This window comes from Podarcis muralis, chromosome 3, assembly GCF_964188315.1.
Source record: "Podarcis muralis chromosome 3, rPodMur119.hap1.1, whole genome shotgun sequence".
NCBI lineage: Eukaryota > Metazoa > Chordata > Lepidosauria > Squamata > Lacertidae > Podarcis > Podarcis muralis.
In genome coordinates, this window is record NC_135657.1 from 92,807,537 (window position 1) to 92,828,082 (window position 20,546).

Genomic DNA, 20,546 nt, shown 5'->3' on the forward strand with positions numbered 1-20,546 from the left:
TCAGTGTTTGGGTTTGGAATTACTGGTGATTGATTGCATGCTCATAGCAGCATTGGCGCTAGGCACTTCTCAAGTCAAGAGTACTTACATCAATGGCATAAGCCTTATTAGAAGAGACTAAGAGGAGCTGCGCTGGCTCGCCAGATGCAGCTTTGTCACGCTGGCCACGTGACCCGGAAGTGTCTCCGGACAGCGCTGGCCCTCGGCCTCTTAAGTGAGATGGGCGCACAACCCTAGAGTCTGTCAAGACTGGCCCGTATGGGCAGGGGTACCTTTACCTTTTTTTAAGAGGAGATACGATAGACGTTTTCAAATATCTAAACAATTATCACATGGGAAATAAGAGCAAGCTTGCTTTCTCCTGCTCTGGAACGTAGAACCCAAATCTATGGATCCAAGATAAAATGAAGGAGTTTCCAACTAAACATCAGGAAGAGTTTTCTGACAGCAAGAGCTGTTCAACCGTGGAGCAGAATCCCACCAGAGGTGGTGGACTCTCCTTCCTTGGAGGCTTTTAAAGCAGAATTTGGATGGCCATCTGTCGTGTATGATCTAGTTGAGATTCCTGCATTTCAGGGGATTGCACTTGATGACCCTCAGAGTCCCTTCCAACTCAACAATTTTATGATTCTATGAATTAATGTACTACAGTCCTAAGGAAAAAAATGATACAAGTGTACTGCAGAACAAGCAGCATTAAGCCGTCCATATTCATAATTTGTGTCTGACCAAGTTCTGTATTCTATTTCATAATCTAAATGAGTAGATGCATCTCACAGAATGCTACCGAATCTGCAGGGCCAGAAAAGATTTACAAGGAGTCCTGGTGGCAGCATGCTTTATGACGTATCTCAGACGTGAGCAAAGTCTACAAAGGTAGCGTGGACTGGCCCTACTGCTCTTTATTCTTTAGCTAGACTACAGGTAGACTCCCTTCTGGTCCAGAATCAATGAGAAAGGCTATGGCCTCAACTCCACATTTGAAGCAGTATCATGCCACTTTAAACAGTCATGGCTTCCTTCAATGAATTCTGGGAGCTGGAGTTTGTTAAGGGTGCTGAGAGTTGCTAAGAGGCTCCTATTCACCTTAGAGAGCTGCAATTCTCGGAGTGGTCTAAGAGTCAATCCCACTCTCCCAGCAAACTTTGCAAATTTAAAGCACACGGCTTTCTCCAAAGAATCATTGCTGGAGAGGAGATATGAGCTGGCAACTTTTGTGACCAGATCATTCTCTTCAATTATGCAGAAAGTCAATTCTAATTGTACAAAAAAGGGAGTAAATGCAGTGTTCGCTATAGAACACAATTCAAAACTGCATTCAAAAAACCATGGTAAAGTCTTTGCTTGTTTGATTCCTTGTTTATTTACAAGTGTGGAGTGCATTACTTCATGACTTCCCCTTGCTCCATGACGAGTTTCCTAGGCTTGTAACTTGTTTCAAACCCACGGGAAGACTTTCTTGCATCAGTGAGCAACACAGATCAATGGCCACCCTGGCTGGGGCTGATGGGGCTTCTGGTTCAAAACATCTGGCAACCCACATTGGCTACCCATGTAGTAGAGGCGTACCCCTTGCCTTGCACATGTTCCCAAAGAGGACCAGAAGCCACCACGTCATACCAATCCATCCTCAGTGGCAGCACCTATCAGTCATCTTGCTTCCTTTGGGAACCATTTCCTTTGCTTCCTCTCAAGGAATAACAGCCTCTGAATGCACCAAAATCAGGAACAATGCTGAAAGCAAACTTTCGGGTTTTGAAAATCCACAGGAGAAAACAGGAGATGATACTTTAAACAAGACAGCCACACACACCACTGATTCTACCAACATTTATAGCCACAAGAATGTTCGCTGTATCAGATTTATTTGAGCTTCCATAAAATAAATGCCAGTCTCCAGCGTAAGACGTAAACTCAAACACAGCAACAGTTCCGCCCTTCCTGCAACAGTTGGCAAGCATGTTAAGTGGAATCAAACGAGACAGCAAAGGAAGGTTCCTTGTGCCAAGTTAGGCCACTGGCCCTTCTGTCTAAGTATTTATATTGGCAGAAGCTCTTCAGGGCTTCAGGCGGGAGCTGTTTTCTCAGCTCTACCTGAAGATGACAGGGATTAAACATGGGAATTTAGCAGACCCACCTGTGCATATTATAAACTGATTCTTAAATAACTAATTCATAAGGTGTTTTTAAAAAAGTGATACAGAAATATAAACCAGACATTGGTCTAAGCACACCTGTCATAGACTAATACCTTTCCATCTAACTTTCTCTTACAAATGATCCAACTATGCTGAATGCTCTGAGGCCGGCTCACTTTGCCCGATATAAGAAGCAAACAGTATACAAAGCAATGGCCTGATTCAATGCCATCTGGGCCAAAAAGGACTAACACACATTCCTATATGGTTTTGGTTCAGTGTAAACCATTGGCTACAGTGTACGCAGAAGTCACTATGAATTTCTGTCCCATCATACCTTCAGAATTTGGGAGGGATTGTGCATATATTTTCTAATTGTGGAGCTAGTCTCATACTTCATGAGGTGGCTGGCAATGTTTAAACTTTGCAGGTTAAAGAGTCTTATGCAAAAGAACTCCACGTGTTCTCCCAAAACCTGTGATGTCCAATGATCCCTTCTAGCTCTTGACTGTCTACTGAGGCTCTTTCTACTCCAACTGGGCATGGCTCTCTTCTGGGTCTTAGTCGGAAATCATCCCCACACGTGTTACATGAGACCCTTTTAATTTTAACTAAAAGTGCCACTGGCTTAAAACCGGGACCAATAACTGAGAGAGATGGCAATGATGCAGCACAAGTGAGTACAGGTATGTGCATAATTCAGGGCCCTGGGCAAATACATAGGACTTGCTTCTTCTATGTGGAAGTGTTTGAAGACTGGAGGGCAGGGGGCAGTACCCTACAAAATTTTCTCTTAATTTTCTACTTCTGTGTCAGATCAAATGAATACTTTTTTAACATGAAAAACAGATGGAAGAGCAGGGATTATGGACTTGTGAAACAAGGCTGAGTATTGCACTAAACCGACTAAAACAAATTACTCTTGCTGGAGAGGAGATATGAGCCGACTACCTTAGCTGCCAGATCATTCTCTTCCATTATGGGGGAAGCTTTGTATTTGTAGTATATTTGTATTCTACACAAATACAAAGAGAGGGGAAATTCTACTTTTAGTTGTATTAGGTACAACAGGCACCTTCTGTACCCCATGGAACGAAATGAAGTAAAATAAGAACCCAGCAAAATTCTGAATCTAAATTAGGGAACAGGGGTCAAGAAAATGGATATATGCATGGCAATGAAATTTCCACTCTTCTGCCTTTGTTCAAATAGTAATCCTGTCTGATTGATAGGGATTAAAATGATTAGTGAATGTATGCTGCTTCCTAAATGGCTTTCCTCAAAATAGATTTCACTAGGGCTGTTTCCCCCCCCCCTTTTTTTTGTAAATTAAGTTTTCACTGAAAATGAACCAGAGCAAATAATGCATGCTTCATGTCCACATTGCTTTCATGCTCCCTTATTTCCCCTCTGCGTCTTTTAAAATACATAACAAAAGCTTTTCAGGAATGCACAACTAATTTGTTCCACTACAATCTCTTCAGCTGTTTTAAGGTAGTCACATACATACTTAACATAATGCCTAGACAAAATTATAGACTTCCAGCTGGAAAAAAAACGCACCACAGTGATAATCTAGTCTTTGGTGCAAAAAAAGGGGGGGCATCTGCACAGCAGGTGGTTTTATACAGCACACTACAATTCCTAGACAATGCTAAGGATTAGGAAACCAAGTCACAGCCTACGCTCTAATTTCTGGCTTTTGTTGGTTTAAAGTCAGATGCTAACATTGAGGATGCAGCTGTAGGAACAGACATTAAAGAAACATGACTGCCAAGAGTAACAGCTGTAACATTTGCACAAATGAACTAGACTAGACATGTGCAGGAAAAGTTCAAAACTGATAAACCAATCATTACAAACCCTTGAGGAAAAAGCATTCACTGGACTGGAGGACCAAACCTACCAGAACATCAAAGAAGACCCACTCTCTGTTCTACTGCTACCTTTCGATATTTGCATCTTCTCTGCACTTGTAAATCATGGGCTTTTCAAGGCTATTATGAATGGTTAACAAAGCTTCGCAGACAAAAAGCAACAACGAATTCTGCTGATTAATAATGACATCATAACCAACAGATGTGCATCCTCTTATCCATATTGCCTTACTGTCATCCAAGAGCCAGCCTACTGAATCCCTTCGGATTAGGTCTTGGATCATTATCATCACACACGGCCTCACCAACAATGTGTTTCACTGGAGCATTCGTTTCAGACAGCTTGCAATGGTGCACAGGATAAAATCAGCTGGAAGGAGGCTACAACCCATTTACTGAGTTTGTTATACAAGAGTTAGATATTCATGCACCTCTGCAAGTCAAAAGCAGTTGGCAAAGACCCACAAATCATTACAGAAGGGGAACGGCAAACCTGCATAAATTCCACACGCACACCCATTGTTAAACTTAGCTGGGTTGTGGTTCAGAAACCTTTTTTAGCGCAACAGCATCTTGATCACATATCTCATCAATGACTTGTTTTCCATTAAGTAATATATTCCAAAACATTTATGAATAAGGTCATGGTTGGTAGTAGCAGCCGGCAGCATTGCTATCCTGGCTTCCCAGTACAATCTGTGTATTCGTTTACATCCCAACTCTTTCTCTAAGAAGCTCAAGGTGCCATACATGGTTCTCCCCCTCTTCATTCCTAGAACGACCCGATAAACTCAGTAAGTTAGGCTGAGAGACAGTGACAGGACCAAGGTTACCGGGTGGGCTTCATGGACAAATGGGGATTTGAACCCTGGTCTCCTGGGTCCTAGCCTAGCACGGGGTGACATAACTGAGCCCCATAGGTGTACTGCAGAAAGAAGGTAGTTGGTCAAGGGACCCCTGACTCAAAAAGGTTGAAAACCTCTGGGTTAGTCCATGCAACTACACATACATAATCTACCTAACACTTCTGAACTTGCAACAGAGGTAAGCAACTGTAATATAGCTGACATCAGAAAACTGCTCCTTTACAGACCAATGCTGAACTTGCACTCGGCACTACAAAAGGCAGAATTAATTAGAAAGGATTGAGAAGAAAATGCCAACCCTACCACAGAACTAATTTCTTTGTGTTATCCTCCAAGGCACCAAATCTAAACACATGCTTGAATCTCTGCAGAATCAGCAGGAACCCAAGTCATCCTGAACGTTGAGGTGAAAACTGTCCCTAAGAAGCACCCCACATATGGCTAAAGTAACCCCTCAAAAATCAAAAGGAAAAACCACTGCAAATGATCTGCAGTAGGTATGCACCAGAATAGAATTAAATTCTTCTAACAATCCAATCCTATGCAGAGAAGTGAAGTCTTCTTTGTTCAGTGGGTTTTATTCTAGGAAGCAGCAGATCAGTAATTCAAGAGCAAAGGACCCAGGGAATAACAGGTGTTGGAAATCCAGCAGTAGCTACAAGAGAACTGAGTTTTCAAAGGAATGGGGCTGGGCTGGGGGACTGGAAGAAGAACAGTTCAAGGGGAAATGACAGTAATTTCCCCCAAGTTTCCTTTTAAAGAATTGTGGTATCACTCCTTTTCACTTCTCTGGAGATTGGATATATGTGCAAAGCGTTTGGATGGTACCTTTTGAGAACATCTTCTATCCAGAGATTAGTTAACTGTCAATAATTAAGTATTCATTGGCCTGTGTTTTAATAGTTTGTCTTGCTTAGGCTGCAATTCAACACGTTTGTCTGGGAATTAATCTAACCATATTGCCTGCTTGTCCAACAACTCTCCATTTCCTTGATTTCTTCAAACTATAAACCACTAGAAGCATTTGCACACGCAATGTGAGCTCCCTGCACCATATGGTTGGCCACAATGGGAAGAGAGTTGCAGACTAGATGGGACTTTGGCCTCATCCAACAGAGCTCTCTTCTTATGTTCTTATGTTAAAGCACTTTTGCAATATGTATTTTTACATTCAGTTGTGACACATTGACTGTTGCTAGTCTAAACAGAAACCATCTCCTCTTTTTATGGCTACTTCAACACATGTGGGTAAAACCTCAGTGCCTAGGACTTGCTGATCGCAAGGTCAGCGGTTCGAATCCCTGCGGCGGGGTGAGCTCCCTTTGTTCGGTCCCAGCTCCTGCCCACCTAGCAGTTCGAAAGCACCCCTAAGTGCAAGTAGATAAATAGCTTTATAACGGGAAGGTAAACGGCGTTTCCGTGTGCGGCGCTGGTGCTGGCTCGCCAGATGCCGCTTAGTCACGCTGGCCACGTGACCCGGAAGTGTCTCCGGACAGCGCTGGCTCCCGGCCTCTTGAGCAAGATGAGTGCGCAACGCTAGAGTTGGACACGACTGGCCCGTACGGGCAGGGGTACCTTTACCTTTACCTCAACACATGAGGAAAGCTGAGGCTAGCCTTCCCAAACCAGGTGCCTTCCATATGTTGTTGGACCATCACTGACCATTAGCCATGCTTGCACTCATGGAAGTTGTAGTCCAAAACATTTGCAGTGCACCAGTTTGAGGAAAGGGCTGGCCTATGCTGTGCTACCCTCCAGCTGCTCTATTCTATGCACAAAGCTCACACCAAATTGTTCCAGGGTGTGAACTCTCTTACCTGAGAGTTGCTTGCTCACCTGCATCACCCTCACAAGTGACAAGCAGGGCGTTTGCCATATATCACATTCTGGTGTAAAATACTGTAGCAGAATCTGTGGTGAAATAGTACGGCTCATGGTGAATTAATAAATACAAGCTGCCATACATACCCTGGATTTGGCATTGTGGCACACCACTACTAATGCCCATTCAGAGTTGTTCATGCTTGGGCCCCAGTATTTGAATCCACTGAGCAACAGTGCACAAGCTAAAACAAGCCAGAACACAGTCAACTTTCTTCTGTGGCAACCATGCGCCTCAAGAGTCGTGAGGCAATGCCTTTGTAGGCCAACAGCTAAGTTTTGCCATTGTTCCACCAAGAAATAGGGATGGGCCGAGAGAAGAATAGCTGCTCCATCTTCTATCATTTCTTCCACTGCTAGCACTATTTGGAGATAACGCCACAGCTTCTTCGATTTCCAATCCTTTCAGCTTTTAGGTCCTGTGCTAAGTATTGTTGTCCACTCCCTACATTCATCACCACTACGAAAAACAAACACTGACCTAAGATTATTCACATTACTGTTGTTGTACCCATCAGAATTCCTAACTAAAGCAAGCTGCATGCATTGGACGCTGCCTTATGCCAGTTCAAAGCTCTGGACCATCCAGTTTAGTATTACCTACACTGACTAGCAGCAGCTCTCCAGGGTTTGGGGCAGGCAGCATGCCCAATCCTACCTAGAGAACCCAAGAACTGAACCTGGGATCTTTTGATCTATCATTGAGCCGCAACCCCTTCCAATCATTATGATAACATGTGGGTCCACATCATAATCATTTTCACAGAAGCTATGTAGGAAGACTGTGTAAGAGATTATGACTCTTAAGTGGAAGCAGGAATAAAACCATGCAATTACATTATTTTCTAGCAAAGGATACTGCTTTGTTATTGATGCCATTCTGTTTTTGAAGGCAAACTGCTTTTTTTGCAATTCGTAAGGAACATAGCAAGCTAGTTGCCTTAAACTGAGTCCAATCCATTTGCCCCTCTAGGTCAGTCCTGCCTACAGTCCAGTTTCTCAAACTTGTGTCTCTAGCTGTTGCTGGACTACAAATCCCATCATCCCTAGCTAGCAGGGCTAGTAGTCAGGTATGGTGGGAGTTGTAGTCCAACAACTACACTGGGGGCTTGCTAAGGTTTCAGGCAGGGAGCATTCCCAGTCCTACCTAGGGATTGAACCAGGATCCTTCTGTAGAAAACGCTTAATACAAACGAAGTTTTAATAACAGCAACGAAGTTTTCAAGAGTTCAGAAAACTCCATCACTGGCACTGAAGGCAGCCACAACACTGTTAGTTATGCCTCATAGCTCTTTGTACATAGTAGTTCTGTTTAATAATTTAAAAATGTGGTTTTACTTAAAGCTTGTGCAGATGTATCTAGGATTTAGGCCAAACTTTAACAGGAAATGCAAGCGGGGAGAGGGCAGAAAAGTGAGAGAAAATAGCAACCCATTCACAACTTCAGATCTTAATTACAGAGATCTTTTAGGAAGAAGAAATGTCTATGAAAAGGAAATTCCACCTCCTCCAGCTCCTAGTTTGTTTGTTGTTATTTGTAAGGACTAGGCATCAGTGGCGAGGTTAACGGATTAAATTTGATGTTTAATCTGTTAACCTCAACCCATTGCCCCCCCCCCCACTTCCGAGATTGCCTTTCAGAATGATTTTGTGACATGTTTCAGGACCAGAACTAGCTTACAGAATTTTTTCCATACATGCCTCTGGACAGCAGAACAAGACAGCTATTTAGCGACTTTAAAAGTCAAGGGTTGAAAAATAAATGAATTCAGATTTCTAAGTGCCTACCTTGTACACATGGGAAGAGAAATACTCTTGCAAACTGAACTAGATATTTTACAGATATGCCACATTTACATGCATCCCACACGTTACACGCAATGCAGGCTTCAGGAGATGCACTTTCTAAAAATGGAGCACTGGGATGTCTGACAGGATTGACCAGGGCTAGAATGCTAAGAATTTCTCCTTTGTTGGGAAACTTGATCAACAGGTTTTTCTTTTTCATTGGGATAACTGATTACCACATCTAGGACCAGAAAGGCATTTCCTCCAGGTCAAATTCATTACACCCTGTTAAACAAGCTTGCTTTAATTATCTGGGTTTCTTTTACTAAGCTTGTTCCTTGAACGGCAGGCAACTGTCCCGTGGAACACCTCGATCTGTCCTGTACAGTGGTACCTCAGGATGCAAACGGGATCCGTTCCAGAGCCCCGTTCGCATCCAGAAGCAAACGTAACTAGCAATGGCACGTCTGCACACGCGCGTGTCGCTTTTCGCTGCTTCTGCGCATGCACGTGACATCATTTTGAGCGTCTGCGCATGCGCGAACGGCAAAACCCAGAAGTAACGCGCTCCGTTACTTCCGGGTTGCTGCGGAGCGCAACTCGAACACGCTCAACATGAAGCATATTCAACCCGAGGTATGACTGTACTCTGCTGTACACAATAATATGAACAGAAAGTCAATCATTGGGGAGTGCCCAGTATGGAGAACCTTGCTTTGATTTATCAGATCCAGACATCTTGTATATGCCTATTTAACTCAGGATGCATACTCTGGAACAGTGTCTGAAATTCAATACAGTCCCAGAAATAAAAAATATTATTTGTTATATTTGTTTATTTATTGCTTACCAAAAACACACACACACAAAGCAACGTACAATTAAAAAATAAAATACCAAATAAAGAGATTTAGAACATTAACTAAAAGCGCTCATCCTGCAATGACATGAAAAGGAAACATCTGACTCCACCCAACGAAAAGGCAAACACCAATTAAGAGCAAAATAGTTATTATCAGACACCCTGTAGTAATGTTAACAGTAGTGTCTATTGCTGCAATAGGTTTGCAGTGATTCCCTGAACGCTTTAGTAAGACAGGAAAGCCACACAAAAATACTTCTTTTAGTTTAAAGACTTCTCTGTGTGAGTGCACCACAACAGAAAGAGAGGCTCAGGCAATCATTCCAAGACTTTTTTAAAGGAAGCAAGTCAGTATCAGCAGAAAAGAAAAGAACTCACTCTGAAACTCACTTATAGATGGTACCTAACATCAAGGAAACTAGCGCTGATACACCCAGGAACCTCACCAAAATGCTGGAGAGGATGCACCTCCACAGGCACATACCTCCACATGTGGTGGGAATATCCCAAAATCCAACTCTTCTGGACATCAATCATACAAGATATATGCAAAATAACTAAGCAAGTATTAGAAGTCACCCCAGAACTGGCCCTACTAAACATATTCCAAGCTAATAATGTCCACTTACATTATAGAGAGTTCATATCCACCTGCTCTCAGCAGCCAGAAGCATCATAGCCAGACACTGGAGAGACCTGCCAGCAGTGAGCCTGGACCAATGGTATCAAACAGTATGGGAAACAGCCTTGTTAGAAAAACTAACCAATAAACTGAAAATGACACGGAGACAAATAGAAGACGCCTTCACCCCGGTATGGTTCCGCTTTATCATATACATAGCCCAACAAGACAACAACAAGAATCTGCCAACAGCATACAAATCAATCTGGCTAACCTGATCCAAAACACACACACACCACTTACACACACAAAAAAACAAATCTCACTACAGCCAACCAGAGACAACCAACCACACCCTAGGCCACCCCCAATCTCTCTCACCACCAAGGAACTACAACAAGTGAATAGTAAAAAAAACAGCGCATACAAGTGACAATGACACAAAACCCCACACATACACTAAATCAGTGGTGTCCAAACTTTTTTCAAAGAGGGCCAGATTTGATGAAGTTAAGGGCCATGAGGGCCAACCAAAGGGTCAACCAGAGTTGCTTTTTTAAGGATTGAAGTTGTTGAGGTTCTTTAAGGATTTTACCCCAGGAAAAAAAACTGCCACGGGGACCGGATTAAGCCAACTAGTGGGTTGGATTAGGCCCCCGAAATGGACTTTGGACATGTCTGCACTAAGTAGAAGAATAGAAGCATAACCACCCAACCCAACCCAACCCCACCCCACTCACCACTCCCCCTTTTTTCTTCCTAACCTAACACTGTATGCAACACTAACATCTCACAACAAATGAAACTGATCTGTAGAAATACAAAACTCATCCCAAAATGAGATTAAATCTCCTTCATGAGGTTCTTCATTATTAAGAAAAACCCACTGATCCCACCTCCGACCTATGGGACACAATGGACAAACGTAGATTCATCAATGCTTTAATGTGTCACAATGGAAGTGTGAACTGAAAGAGGAAATTGGGTAATGTGAGAAGATCATCAGCATGCCAACGTTTGTTGGAGTTGCTGTGGTTTATTGCTGCAAGAGAAAATAACAATACTTTTTTTAAAAAAGAAAAATCCACTAAAACCTGCAGGCTGAATTCTCCTTCCCCATCCCCCACTTGGAAAAAGAGACCTTCAGCCGGCAGGTAAAGTACCTAAACAGGTTTTCAGTATTTCAATGACTCATCATTTGCTGTAGCTTAGTCTTTCCAGCCTAGTTACTGTTTTACCTGGCACAAGCAGTCATGTAATATCATGTATATAAACAATACAAGGCACAGATATACTTTATGAAATATGTTTGGGAAGCATTATACAGGATCAGGCCAAGAGCGCAAGTTCTTTCAAACTACTGTCTCCCCTTTTTTTTTGCCATTAGAAATTGGATGGCCTAATTCTAATCATAGCATCATCTCTACAGGCTTGAAAAACCTGCTAAATGGCATTAATACTGTAAAGGGTGTGACCTGTACTGCTGCAGCAGAAAAGGCTGCAGAGATTTACACTTTGAAAGCCACAGCTATTTAGGCACTTGATTCTAGGATAAAATGTACTCAGTTTAATTAAGCCATTTCAGAATCTCAGTGTGACCAATTCAGAACTGCTGATGTTTTGCCAACTTTTACTGAAGAAATTAATACTAGTAGATGGGCAGAGACACTTTGCCAACACAAGCCTCAATTAATGCAGCTACGCGTAATTCTACTCACCCGTAGTGAGCAGTTCTTGACAGGGCAGTAAATGTTTAGTTTTATTAGCATTTTCCTCCACCGCACAGCATGATGTAAGATATTGTCTTGATATACATGACAATTAACTATTTCATACTACTGTCCCCTGGAAATTTCTATCTTAGCATTCAAAACCAAGAGAACAGTTGAGATAAGGCATACTGACTGCACTGCTTTGGAAACTAGCTTTCAACTCAATATGTGACCTGCACCAAACATCTGTCAGACAGATTGTGTAGAATCAAGCATGCTTTAGGATTGCTTGCTTATTTGTTTGTTTAAACAGCCTGTTTTCCCATTTATAAGGGAAACAAGCTTTCGGCATGTTTTTTAGAGAGATCCCTTCACACTCAAAAACTCAAATTTATCACCACTCCAGAACTGTGAATGACACTCATTCACAAATCAGGATGCTCTGACTTCTGACTCATGAGATTAAAAAAAGAAATCTCATGATTCTAAGCTACAAAGTGACAATTTGAATGAACTCTTTCTTTTCTTCTTAAGTCATTCCAGGCTTTATAACTCAAATGATGCTGCTGTTCCTGGAATAGGAATTAATAGTTTCTGGGAGTATTTTCAATTCTGGACATCATTTCTTAACGCGCACCCTGAATTGTGGTACCATAGACAAAAGCATCTCTCTGAAAGAGAGTTTAATCTCACGTGGTATATATGAATGCGGTATATATGTTCTTCAAAATCGTAAGCACTACAAGTCTTTTTAAAGTAAAAATAAAGACCTGTCACTCTCACAAAGCCCCAAGACACAGGAAGTGTTGGCTAACCATTTGAGTTATTTATAAGGCCAGTGTCTGCAGAACTGTGTCTAAAGGTAGAAAGGAGGATGGAATTAATATTATCTTTTATTCCTTCAAGCTCTGTGATCCAAGAGTTATGAGAAAAATCCTGGAAACGGAATCATTTCTTCATTGTTTTAGACTGGGATTAGGCAATACACGGACAGCAGGCCACATTAGCCCTTCCAAGGCATTTCTCCATCACATGGTAACTCACCTGCAGGCCAGTAAACCTGGTGAAAAGAAATGGGGGGAACTTGTGTACTTAGCAAGCTGTATGTTGCTATTAACCTATGCTTTTGCTTCTGAGCTCCCATGCATGTTTGCTCAGAAGCAAATCCCACTGTGTTCAATGGGACTTACTCCCCAGCGCATGTGTTCTGGATTGCAATTCAAAAACTCTCAAAAAGTTTTCAAATCGCAGATTGTTTTAATAAATTATATCTCTCCCCCCCCCCCCCCCCGGACTGCTTGGTGTTTTTCAAGATTCAAAAAACCATATATTTTGAAAATATAAAGGTTAAGAGCAGATTTGTAGGGAGGTGGGGATTTCTTCGCAACAGCAAAATAATACTTCCTCCAATCTGGACGAGCTAACTTGAATTCAGTAGTTTTTCATCTTTTGAAGAAGAATACAGAACCCTATGAGTCTACCATAACAAAGTAGTGAAAAAGACAGACTGGACACATTGCTTTTTACAAGTTAAATGAACACTTTTATGAAGCAGCTCAGAAAGGCTGTGTCATTCAAATAAAAATGCAAAGTAACGTCAGAGTTTATTATGTGTCAGTGAGATACATTCACACCATATCTGGATGTGCCTCAAAATTTGTTTGCATGTCACTGGCAGTGAGTGAGGGAGACCAGGATAGTATTGATCCTAGAAATAGTCCAGTTTTTATTTGGGAAGGAGGATTCTGCAAGAGATGTTGAATATTTAGACAGATCACATCTCAGACATTGTTTCTTTTCTGTAGGGTAAATCCCAATGAAGGTACACAAAGAAGCCTAAAACTATGATTTATTTATTTTATGTTTAAAAAAAACATTACGCCAAAGCAAACTGGCTACACTCTTCACAGGGGTAAACAAAAGCTAATCCAGTGCTAAATCCCTTTGCCTTTAAACAGTACTGTGCATAGTGAGAAAGTGCACCTTTCACTTCTTTTGTGTGAAGGGAAGAGTGCTTTAAATCCCATGTGCCAGGGTCTGATACAACTTAATAAAGAGAAGAGGGAGGAAATGCTGTGGTGTTAGTAAAGGAGGAGTCCCAAGGGGACAGAGGCTTTAGTAAAGCAAGTTTATGATCTTGTCTTAGTAGTGGTCAAAGACCTAACCCTTTTGTTTTGGTGACATTGGCATTTTAATTCCTATAAGGAATACGAGGGATGGAATACTCCATGGGTCTCCAACATAATAGGCCTTGAAAGGGGAGAAAAGATGAACACTTTTTTAAAAATAGGCGTTACTTATATGGATCTGCAGCATTTATTTAACCCCCTCAGTCCCCCAGATGGGAGAGAGAAAAATATCCAGAGTAAAGCTTACGGTCTGATCCTATGCATCTTTCTTTACTCAGTAAGCACTACTAGGTCCAACGGGACTTACATCTTAATAAGTAAAGCATAGGAGGATAGACAGCTTTGGGATCAAGCCCCAGTGAACACAGTGGAATATAATTTCTAAGTAAATATGCTTAGGGTCAGGTTGCACATCTCCCAGATCCCATCTTTCGGAATAAGCCACATTGGAGACCGCAAAGATTGCGTGTGTGTGTGTGTGTGTGTGTGTGTGTACACACACACACACACACACACACACACACACACACCTATATCTATATCTATAGATATATACACACACACACCACACCATATATATGGTTAAATATATATATTTGGAGAGGTCCTCTCCCCACTGAGACGGGTTAGAAAATGCCATCAATAAGTCTTTTGGGAGGGTGGGGGCAGGTTTCCAAAATCTTTGTGTCAGGAAAGCTCATTTGTAGTGTGCAGCTCGTTTAGAGAGGGAGAGAAATGGTTGAAGATAGCCTTGCCCAATACAGTACAGGTGGATATATGGTGGGCCCCCTCCTCGGGGAAGGCTGAGGGAATTCAAGCCCTTTGTGGCAGAAAGGCAAAAAACAAAATATAATCATAATACCCCACCCACCAGTCCCAATATAGAAAGCAAAGAGTTGCTAGAGAGGTGTATTCTGAGGAAAAACGATTTAGGGGGGAAAAAAGGCGGGCAAAAGGGGAAACAGGAGAAAAGAAGGGGCTGCCGTGATTGTCGCCTTTCTTCCCCCCTCCCAAAAAAAAGCGGGGCATAATCCTCTCAAGGAAGGCACCAAAGGGGTGCTGAGTCGGGCACGGAGCCCCCTTTGTGCCAGAAGGCGGCAAGAGCGACGGAGGAGAGGGGAGGAGAGCGAGCCTGGGCATGGCTGGCGGCTCCTCCATGCTTCCCTCTGGCAGCCTCCCCACTTCCCCAGAGAAGCCCCATAGCCAGGCGCGCAGGGGGCTAGGGAGGCACACGGAGCCCGGGGGCTATGGGGGCTGGGGCGGGCTCGGTGCGGCGGTCGAGCCGCCTCCTCCTTCCCGCAGGCCAGGCGGAGGGGCTGGTCTGGGTCTGGCTCTGGGCTCTGCCCCCTTTCGGCGCCGCCGCCGCCGCCCGCTCGCTCGCTCACCTCCTCGATGGCGGCCACGGTGTTCCGGCACTGCACCATCCGGGTGGTGAAGTTGGAAGCGGTGGGCGACTTGTAATCCTCATTGGTCTCGGACACGAATTCCGACACGGAGATCTGGTCCGGCATGGCGGGGAAAAGGGAGGGAAGGAAGGAAGGAAGGCAGGGAAAGAGAGAGAGGAGGAGAGCGGCGGGGCGGGCGAGCGGGCAGGCAGGAGGCTCCTGCAAGAGGAGGGAACGGGGTGGGGGGAAAGCGCTGGAAGGAGGAGAGAGGCAGAGAGGCAAGGCAAAGGCAGGCGAAGCTGGAGCCTCCCCGCCTCACATCGCTCGGCAACCGGCTGCGGCGCGATCTCCTTTGCAAGAAGCGAAGCGTCAGTGGGCGGGTGGGAGGTGATTATTGTGAGAGAGGCAAGCGCGCACAGACACACACCCGCGCGCGCGCCCAGACGCACGCGAGGAAATGCCCTAGTTTTGTGTGTGTGTGTTCCCCCCCCCCACCCCAGGAAGGGGGAGAAGCAGACATACAAGCCCTCCCCTTCTAATCACGCACAAGGAGGGCGGAGATGGGGGGCGCAGACCAGACAAACACTCCTCCCACTGTAACGCGCGCGCGGAGGGAGAATCCAGTGCCGCCGCCGCCGCACACGCCCCTCGTCATGCCGAAGGAGAAACACCTCCCTGACCGCGGAGGAGGAAGGCAGGCGCTCACCTCTCCGTGGTCACGTACAGGGAGGGGATAATAGTCTGTGTATAAACACACACACTCTCTTTTTCATGTACATGACAAGGAAAGACTCTCCCACATCTCTCCCCCCCCCCGCCCGCAGAGCTGCTTTTACGCAGCGTTTTCATTCACGCCTTTCCATCTTCGCATCCCCTCATTCTTTCAAAAGAGCTCCCGGTGAAATGTTTCTCAGTGGAGTCGCTATTCACTAACCGGTAACCCTTTGAAATCAAGCATGGAACGTGAACGTGTGGATGTTACCACATCTACTGTGGGTTGCCTGGAGGTTGTAACGTTTGAGTTAACACCCGGCTCTTAATGCAGTGGTCTTGAGAACATCAAGAAACCCAAGTCTGGATGAAGGTGTGAATGGGCTCAAAAGGAGAGAGAAAGAGAAAGAGAGATAGCCTGGATGAAGATGTGAATGAGCTCAAAAGGAGAGAAAGAAAGAAAGAAAGAAAGAAAGAGAATTGGCTTTGAGGTCATGCGAGGAAACTCGCTTATATTTGGGTTGGCTTATTCACACATGCAAGTTCACACAGTCATCAAGTTATGAATCACACATATTTTACGTGGCAAATATTTGTTTCTCGCTGTATGCACCGTGTACTTCAGTGTCCTGGCAACGTGATTCACCTTGAGTTCTCATTAAGGTGTCAATCCTTGGAAGTAGTTTTGAGAAAGTCAAAGATTATTGATCTAAGTATGCTCAAAATATATTGGGAGAGCAGTCCCCAGAAGGTATCTCCCCGAGTGTGAGGGGGAAATAAATAGCAGGTGTGTATTCAATAGACTGAAAGCTGCCATACTGAGTTAGACTATTAGTCCATCTAGCCCCGTATTGTCCACACTGACAGGCATCAGCTCCCCAGAGTTGCCTGAAAACACCAGGAATTGATTCTGGGATTTTTTTGCATCCAAAGCAGCTTCTCGAAATCTTGGCTCAGTCTGTAGAGCAGGAGACTCTTAATCGAAGGGTTGTGGGTTCGAACTCCACGTTGGGCAAAATATTCCTGCATTGCAGGGGGTTGGACTAGATGATGCCCTTCTATAAGTCTTCCCTTGAGTCCACTCTACTTTCTTATTTAATGGATATGTGCTCAGAGCTTCCAGAAGATTAAAGTAAGATTAAAATACGTAAATATAACAAATTACTGTACATCATACTAAAGAAAATGAAGTGGGGAAAGAAAAAACGACTTTGCCCGGCACCAAACGGTAAACAATGTTGGTGCCATGTGAGGGCTACCGTGGGGAGGGAATTCCATAAGTGGGGTGCCACCACCGAAAAGACTCTCCAGCCACCACCTGCCTTACATCAGTTGGCAGGAACACCTGGAGAAGAGCCTCCCGAGATAACCTTGATATATGGTCCAGTTTATAGGGAAAATGTGTGCCCAGTATGGGATCACATAAGCATAGCTAAAGGCTGAGCTGCATTGAGGTACATGTGCACATGCATCTAACATGAGAGCTGCTTCCTTGATGATGCAACCCCACCACAATAGTATTTTTTTTAATTTTATTAGAAATTTAAACAAAACATATTATCCAAAAATACCACATCCTTAATTTTCCCCATTTTCCTCCCTCCCCCCACCCACCCACCCATAAAGGACCCCGCCCCCAACTCTCCTCAGTTCCAGTCTTTGGTTTCTCTGTGAATACTGTTCTCTGCATGTTACAAAATTGTATAAATCCTTAAATTGTCTAACTGATTATTGTCAATAAAGAGTTTGTGAGTGTTTATTCAAAACCTGCCAAGGAGTCCAATTCATTTTGTTGCGACATCAAGTACTTTGTAAAGGGTTCCCATTCATCTTTAAAGTCACAGTTGTCCTTGTCCCGTAGCTTATGTGTCAATTTTGCCAGTTCTGCATAATCCATCAATTTCTCTTGCCATAATTCTTTAGTTGGGATTTCTTCGTTCTTCCAACCTTGTGCTATTAAAACTCTCACGGCCGTTGTCGCATACATGAAGATATTTTTCACCATTTTTGGCAGGTCTTTTCCTACAATCCCTAACAAAAATGCTTCAAGTTTTTTTACAAATGTTAGATGGAACATTTTCTTCAATTCATTGTATATCATTTCCCAAAATTTTTTGATTACATTACAATCCCACCACATATGATAAAATGTCTCCTCCTTTTCCTTACACTTCCAACATATATTTGAACTAGTTTTGTACATTTTCCCTAACTGCACTGGTGTCAAATACCATCTATACATCATCTTCATATAATTCTCCTTCAACAGGGAACAATCTGTAAATTTTAAACCAGTTTTCCATAACTTTTCCCAATCTTCCATCATAATGTTGCCCACCACAATAGTATTAACTGGCATCAAATCATGTAGGGTTTGGGATTTCCCCCCCACCCACCCATTGCTGATCACGTAAGTGATTGGAGGAAACCTACAAAAATTGTCCAGGCTTGCAGTTTCCTTAGTCATACTCAGAAGCAGCATGAAATCATACCACAAGGAAGCAGCTCCCGCTGGCCACAATGAATGGGCCAGTTAATAAGTCTGTCTGCCCCCATAGCCTGGATTCAGCCCTGAAAATCAGTAGGGCACCTGGACGAGAGGATGGACAACATACAGATTCTTGCTCAGAGTGTTAAGTTGTGGGTGAACCTATCCGACGACACAGCGATTCTTCAAACAGCTCTTGTTTATTCACAGGCCAGGACAGAACTGAACTGAAGGGTTCAGTCAGCCTGCTTATATAGAGCTCCAGTACAACGTAACTGTAACAATTTTCTAAAACTATCCAATCACTGAACGTCACTTTCGATCCCTTATTTGCATAACTATCTACAGTATCCCCCTGCTGGCCCAGGGTGAGAAATTCAGTACATAACACAGAGCACAGTCATTGTGAAGGTATGTAAGCCAGAAGTGGCACATACTGCCTGTCACAAACAAAAACTCCAGTGAAGGTAAGGAGGAGAGTGTGGTATAGTTGTTAAAAGTATTTGACCAGGAAGGGGAGACCCAGGTTCACGTCCCAACATACGGTAGCTACAAAATTCCCTGGGTAACCTTAGACAAGTCACTCTCTCAGCATCCTGCCTCACAGGGTTGCTGTGAGGATAAAATGTGTTGTGAGTGGAGCCACGCACATTGCCTTGACCTCCTTGGTGGTAACACATTAAAGTTTTAAAGCCATTTTTCACTGGGCATTGGCAAAGGCCTCTTTACAGCTGGCTTTGCCCTACTTCCCCTGTAAATATCAGTGCAGGCAGCTCACCTGTGTACAGGAAGATTTACTTGAAAACCACAGAGCCTAGGACTTGCCAATCAGAAGGTCAGTGGTTCGAATCCCCGCAACGGGGTGAGCTCCCGTTGCTCGGTCCCTGCTCCTGCCCACCTAGCAGTTCGAAAGCACAACAAAGTGCAAGTAGATAAATAGGTACCACTCCGGCGGGAAGGTAAACGGCGTTTCCGTGCGCTGCTCTGGTTCGGCAGAAGCGGCTTAGTCATGCTGGCCACATGACCCGGAAGCTGTACGCCGGCTCCCTCGGCCAATAAAGCGAGATGAGCAACCCCAGAGTCGGCCACGACTGGACCTAATGGTCAGGGGTCCCTTTACCTTTACCATTAGCAGAGGCACAGTACAGAAAGGAATGCACTGATTCCTTGCTTCGGTTCAAGGAAACAAATGTGCATTTTTAAAGTTGGCGTCTGCCCAACGGTGGTAGTTAACACTTTTTTTTATTGCTAGGCCTTAGCCATGGAAAAATGGAAGTCATAATAAACAAAAGGGTGGCTCTAAATGTGTGCAAGATGTTTTCCCTTCTACAGTAACTATCCCCGATGCCTGCAATTTCTAAAAAGCTCAACAACTTTCGGGGTGTCCTGGTTTTTACTTTTTGAAATATGTCAACCCTAGTCCAGAGGGTACAGAATTCCACAAACTGTTCTGTCAAAAACTATAACGTATATATAAGTATATATACAGTGGTACCTCAGGTTACATACGCTTCAGGTTACAGACTCCGCTAACCCAGAAATAGTACCTCAGGTTAAGAACTTTGCTTCAGGATGAGAACAGAAATTGTGCTCCGGCGGCGCGGCGGCAGCAGGAGGCCCCATTAGCTAAAGTGATGCTTCAGGTTAAGAACAGTTTCAGGTTAAGAACAGACCTCCGGAATGAATTAGGTACTTAACTAGAGGATATATATACATACATACTAAGGCTGTGTACACACAGAACATTTTATATGTTTCAAATGTGTATCAAGTAACCACACTCACCATTGTAAACAGCAGGATCTAGAATAAATCTAAATTGAAAGCAAGGTGTTGAGGACGAGCATTAATGATTCCAAATTGAGGAAAAACTACATTTTTGTGCCACAAATGTGTTTGTGTGTATGCAGCCTGTAAAGACATCAAAACGCACACACAATATAATGTGCAGGGGTTTATGTTTCATTTTGTTTCCCCAAACAGTTATGATCAGAGGTCGGCAACCTAAGGCCCAAGGGCCAGAAACGGCCCATGAGAGTTGCTTAACTGGCCCATGAGCCTCCCCTGAACCAAGGCACCCGCTCGCT

The 20,546-nt window shown here is 43.7% G+C and overlaps 1 protein-coding gene across 6 annotated transcripts in view; it reads right to left on the reverse strand.

Annotated features, from left to right (window-relative positions):
• The window catches only part of ASAP2 (ArfGAP with SH3 domain, ankyrin repeat and PH domain 2), a 94,476-nt gene extending 78,795 nt beyond the window's left edge, over window positions 1-15,681 (reverse strand). For 2 of the 6 annotated variants that reach the window (XM_028722501.2, XM_028722498.2), the window contains exon 1: window positions 15,261-15,679. In XM_028722501.2, coding sequence (XP_028578334.1) covers window positions 15,261-15,386 — 126 coding nt within the window. In that variant the 5' untranslated portion in view covers window positions 15,387-15,679. Of the gene's footprint in view, window positions 1-15,260 lie in introns of all 6 variants that reach the window. The other 4 variants (XM_077926353.1, XM_077926354.1, XM_028722499.2 and 1 more) reach the window with 4 other exon arrangements.
• Between the last annotated feature and the right edge of the window lie 4,865 nt (window positions 15,682-20,546).